This window comes from Lampris incognitus, chromosome 5 (genome assembly GCF_029633865.1).
Source record: "Lampris incognitus isolate fLamInc1 chromosome 5, fLamInc1.hap2, whole genome shotgun sequence".
Lineage (NCBI taxonomy): Eukaryota > Metazoa > Chordata > Actinopteri > Lampriformes > Lampridae > Lampris > Lampris incognitus.
In genome coordinates this window covers 70,060,764-70,066,764 of record NC_079215.1, presented here as the reverse complement: position 1 = coordinate 70,066,764, position 6,001 = coordinate 70,060,764, and the positions used below count along the sequence as shown (strand labels likewise).

General features: G+C 43.8%; 1 protein-coding gene across 1 annotated transcript in view; it reads right to left on the bottom strand.

The window, feature by feature from the left end:
* Positions 1-907: 907 nt before the first annotated feature.
* Positions 908-6,001, bottom strand: part of LOC130112684 (CSC1-like protein 2) — a 157,437-nt gene continuing 152,343 nt past the window's right edge. The window contains exons 23-24 of the mRNA XM_056280146.1: positions 4,117-4,200; positions 908-1,362 (exon numbers count right to left, since the gene is read on the bottom strand). Coding sequence (XP_056136121.1) covers positions 1,183-1,362; positions 4,117-4,200 — 264 coding nt within the window. The 3' untranslated portion in view covers positions 908-1,182. The remainder of the gene's footprint in view (positions 1,363-4,116; positions 4,201-6,001) is intronic.

Here is a 6,001-nt window from a genome sequence, read left to right as displayed (position 1 = left end):
ACAGTGCTGCAGCACCTTCACATCGTGCATTAATGGATGGTGAACAACGTCTGAGTGAAGACAGACAGAAGCCAGCGTGAGATGAGATGCTCCACTGTATACCTCAGTGCCGAACTCTGAGTTCCTGAAGAGAAAAATGTCTTCAAAGAAAGGAGGGGCTGGGCATTTGGGGAAGCAAGGGTTTCTAGAAAAGCCCAAAGAGTGGTATCCGGAGCTAGCTTAGTATTCTGACAGGAGGTTAGCTTGCAGGATGACAGCTTGACAGAGGGGACAGGGGTTTGGTTGAATGTCTTGTGCACCCCCCCCCCCACCGACTACAACCAGTTATCCTTCATGGAGCGTCAGCAGCGAAGACACACAAGACGACAAACACAAACACACACATACAAAGAAACTGAAACCTGACTCAGGCACAATGTTCACCCCCCTCCCTAAATAAGAAGAAAAGAAAAGAAAAACAAAAAGGTTTTGGCGTGAGGATATGTACAGTGTCTATGCAATAAGTCTACCAGCTTGGACTGCAGTGATGAAAACTCCACAGATGTGCACGACGACTCGAGTGGCATCGAAAGAAACAACAGAAGGAAAGCAACCCTAGTCCAGCTGGGCTCTGCTGGGTGGAGTCAATGAGCTGACTGGGTGGAGTCAATGAGCTTACTGGGCGGAGTCAGGAGTCTGGTAGGCCTGGGACACAGCCCGCCTCCTTTTGTGTGTGTGTGTGTGCGTGCGTGCGTGCGTGTGTGTGTGTTTATTGAGTGGGTGAGCTAGAGTCTGTAAGTATGTATGTACGCATTTGTGTGAAATTGTGTGTGTGTATATACTGTATAGGTTATTTTGCCTGTCTGAATGTATGTATGTATACTATGTGTATGTGTGTGTGTGTGTGTGTGTGTGTGTGTGTGTGTCTATACATGTTTGTGTGCATTTTTCCTCTGCATGTGTGTATGTATGTATTTGTGTGTGCAACTAACTCATTGTGTGTTTATGTGTGTGTGTGTGTGTGTGTGTGTGTGTGTGTGTGTGTGTGTGTTTGTGTGTATGTATGTATACGTGTTTGCAACTGTTGTGAATTGGTGGACCACAGCAGGTATCAGTGACTCCTCCCAGCATCAAAGTGAGCTTCATCTTGCTGCTCCTCCTCCTCTTCTTCCAGAACCCTATCCCTGTCCTCTGTTGCTATGGTTACTGATGGACCTCGTTAGCAATCAGGCTGTCCTCTCCTGATTGGAAGTCAGCTTCATTGATTCCATTTCCTCCGTTCAGCATCTCTTCATCCTGGGAGGAGCCACGGTCTTCCTCGCCGCTGCCGGCGCCGGGCTCGTCGGAGTTTGGATCCTGGAGAACCTGAGCGATGTACATCTGCTGCTGCTGCCAGGACACACAAACACACAAGTGAACACAACACACCACCTTCTGGCTGCACACCACCTTGCATGTTAAACCTGAGCACTGTTGTAAGATGTGCAAGACAACACAGAAACCATAATTTCTAAAAGCACAAACACTGTGTTGTGGGAATAACCAACACCATCCAGATAAACCTGTTCTTCCCCTACTTCCTCCACACTGTGCACTACCCCTGGTCTCCAACCACACCATCCAGATAAACTTGTTCTTCTTCTACTTCCTCCACACTGTGCACTACCCTGGTCTCCAACCACACCATCCAGATAAACCTGTTCTTCCCCTACTTCCTCCACACTGTGCACTACCCCTGGTCTCCAACCACACCATCCAGATAAACTTGTTCTTCTTCTACTTCCTCCACACTGTGCACTACCCTGGTCTCCAACCACACCATCCAGATAAACTTGTTCTTCTTCTACTTCCTCCACACTATGCACTACCCTGGTCTCCAACAACACCATCCAGATAAACCTGTTCTTCTTCTACTTCCTCCACACTGTGCACTACCCTGGTCTCCAACCACACCATCCAGATAAACTTGTTCTTCTTCTATTTCCTCCACACTGTGCACTACCCTGGTCTCCAACCACACCATCCTGATAAACTTGTTCTTCTATTTCCTCCACACTGTGCACTACCCTGGTCTCCAACCACACCATCCAGATAAACCTGTTCTTCTTCTATTTCCTTCACAATGTGCACTACCCTGGTCTCCAACCACACCATCCAGATAAACCTGTTCTTCTTCTACTTCCTCCACACTGTGCACTACCCTGGTCTCCAACCACACCATCCAGATAAACCTGTTCTTCTTCTATTTCCTCCACACTGTGCACTACCCTGGTCTCCAACCACACCATCCAGATAAACTTGTTCTTCTATTTCCTCCACACTGTGCACTACCCTGGTCTCCAATCACACCATCCAGATAAACCTGTTCTTCTTCTATTTCCTTCACACTGTGCACTACCCTGGTCTCCAACCACACCATCCAGATAAACCTGTTCTTCTTCTATTTCCTTCACACTGTGCACTACCCTGGTCTCCAACCACACCATCCAGATAAACTTGTTCTTCTTCTATTTCCTTCATACTGTGCACTACCCTGGTCTCTAACCACACCATCCAGATAAACCTGTTCTTCTTCTATTTCCTTCACACTGTGCACTACCCTGGTCTCCAATCACACCAGCCAGATAAACTTGTTCTTATTCTATTTCCTTCACACTGTGCACTACCCTGGTCTCCAACCACACCATCCAGATAAACCTATTCTTCTTCTACTTCCTCCACACTGTGCACTACCCTGGTCTCCAACCCCACCATCCAGATAAACCTGTTCTTCTTCTATTTCCTTCACACTGTGCACTACCCTGGTCTCCAACCACACCATCCAGATAAACCTGTTCTTCTTCTATTTCCTCCACACTGTGCACTACCCTGGTCTCCAACCACACCATCCAGATAAACCTGTTCTTCTTCTATTTCCTTCACATTGTGCACTACCCTGGTCTCCAATCACACCATCCAGATAAACCTGTTCTTCTTCTATTTCCTTCACACTGTGCACTACCCTGGTCTCCAACCACACCATCCAGATAAACCTGTTCTTCTTCTATTTCCTCCACACTGTGCACTACCCTGGTCTCCAACCACACCATCCAGATAAACTTGTTCTTCTTCTATTTCCTTCACACTGTGCACTACCCTGGTCTCTAACCACACCATCCAGATAAACCTGTTCTTCTTCTATTTCCTTCACACTGTGCACTACCCTGGTCTCCAATCACACCAGCCAGATAAACCTGTTCTTCTTCTATTTCCTTCACACTGTGCACTACCCTGGTCTCCAACCACACCATCCAGATAAACTTGTTCTTCTTCTATTTCCTCCACACTGTGCACTACCCTGGTCTCCAACCACACCATCCAGATAAACCTGTTCTTCTTCTATTTCCTCCACACTGTGCACTACCCTGGTCTCCAACCACACCATCCAGATAAACCTGTTCTTCTTCTATTTCCTTCACATTGTGCACTACTCGTCTCCAACCACACCATCCACATAAACTTGTTCTTCTTCTATTTCCTTCACACTGTGCACTACTCTGGTCTCCAACCAAAGATAAGATGATAATTATCATACTATTACTGTATTTTGATACGTTAGATATATGATAATTGCCATGTTATTACTGTGTTTTGATGCATTAGAGATAAGATAATTACCATGTCATTACTGTATTTTGATACGTTGAAGATACGATGATCATTATCATGTTATAACTGATGATAATTACCATGTCATCACTGTATTTTGATACGCTGAAGATAAGATAATTACCATGTTTTTACTGTATTTTGATACGTTGTAGATGATAATTACCATGTTATTACTGCATTTTGATACGTTAAAGATAATTACCATATCATTACTGTATTTTGATACGTTGAAGATATGATGATCATTATCATGTTATTACTGATGCTAATTACCATGTTATTACTGTATTTTAATACGTTAAAGATGATAATTACCATGTCATCACTGTATTATGATACATTGAAGATGATAATTACCATGTTATTACTGTATTTTGATATATTAAAGATGATAATTACCATGTTATTACTGTACTTTGATGTAATCATGTTTCTGTTAGCTGCTCCACTAAACACAAAACAGTTTGTTGGAATTTGAGCTGCTACCTGAGATTTGTTTGAGGGAGAGGAGGACGGACGAGCCGGTCGACCATTTTCTACACCGTCAGTATCGCTCTCCTTGGTGTCAATCTGAGAGAGAGACAGACAGACAGACAGACAGAGAGAAAGACAGAGATAGCGCGAGAGAGAGAGAGAGAGAGAGATTTTGATTTTTAAAAAGTAACTTTTATTTTTTTGCTTTGCTTGCTTAGCTTGTAAAACATCACACTGTATGGAGCACTGTTGGACACACAACCAATGGAACTGTACAACAGTGTTCCGTACAGTGTGATGTAGCTTGTAAAACATCACACTGTATGGAACACTGTTGGACACACAACCAATGGAACTGTACAACAGTGTTCCGTACAGTGTGATGTAGCTTGTAAAACATCACACTGTATAGAACACTGTTGGACACACAACCAATGGAACTGTACAACAGTGTTCCGTACAGTGTGATGTAGCTTGTAAAACATCACACTGTATGGAACACTGTTGGACACACAACCAATGGAACTGTACAACAGTGTTCCGTACAGTGTGATGTAGCTTGTAAAACATCACACTGTATGGAACACTGTTGGACACACAACCAATGGAACTGTACAACAGTGTTCCGTACAGTGTGATGTAGCTTGTAAAACATCACACTGTATGGAACACTGTTGGACACACAACCAATGGAACTGTACAACAGTGTTCCGTACAGTGTGATGTAGCTTGTAAAACATCACACTGTATAGAACACTGTTGGACACACAACCAATGAGACTGTACAACAGTGTTCCGTACAGTGTGATGACGTTTGTAAAACATCACACTGTATGGAACACTGTTGGACACACAACCAATGAGACTGTACAACAGTGTTCCGTACAGTGTGATGTAGCTTGTAAAACATCACACTGTATGGAACACTGTTGGACACACAACCAATGGGACTGTACAACAGTGTTCCGTACAGTGTGATGTAGCTTGTAAAACATCACACTGTATGGAACACTGTTGGACACACAACCAATGGAACTGTACAACAGTGTTCCGTACAGTGTGATGTAGCTTGTAAAACATCACACTGTATGGAACACTGTTGGACACACAACCAATGAGACTGTACAACAGTGTTCCGTACAGTGTGATGTAGCTTGTAAAACATCACACTGTATGGAACACTGTTGGACACACAACCAATGGGACTGTACAACAGTGTTCCGTACAGTGTGATGTAGCTTGTAAAACATCACACTGTATGGAACACTGTTGGACACACAACCAATGGGACTGTACAACAGTGTTCCATACAGTGTGATGACGTTTGTAAAACATCACACTGTATGGAACACTGTTGGACACACAACCAATGGAACTGTACAACAGTGTTCCGTACAGTGTGATGTAGCTTGTAAAACATCACACTGTATGGAACACTGTTGGACACACAACCAATGAGACTGTACAACAGTGTTCCGTACAGTGTGATGTAGCTTGTAAAACATCACACTGTATGGAACACTGTTGGACACACAACCAATGGGACTGTACAACAGTGTTCCATACAGTGTGATGTAGCTTGTAAAACATCACACTGTATGGAACACTGTTGGACACACAACCAATGGCACTGTACAACAGTGTTCCGTACAGTGTGATGTTTTACAAGCTACATCACACTGTACGGAACACTGTTGTACAGTGCCATTGGTTGTGTGTCCAACAGTGTTCCGTACAGTGTGATGTAGCTTGTAAAACATCACACTGTATGGAACACTGTTGGACACACAACCAATGGGACTGTACAACAGTGTTCCATACAGTGTGATGACGTTTGTAAAACATCACACTGTATGGAACACTGTTGGACACACAACCAATGAGACTGTACAACAGT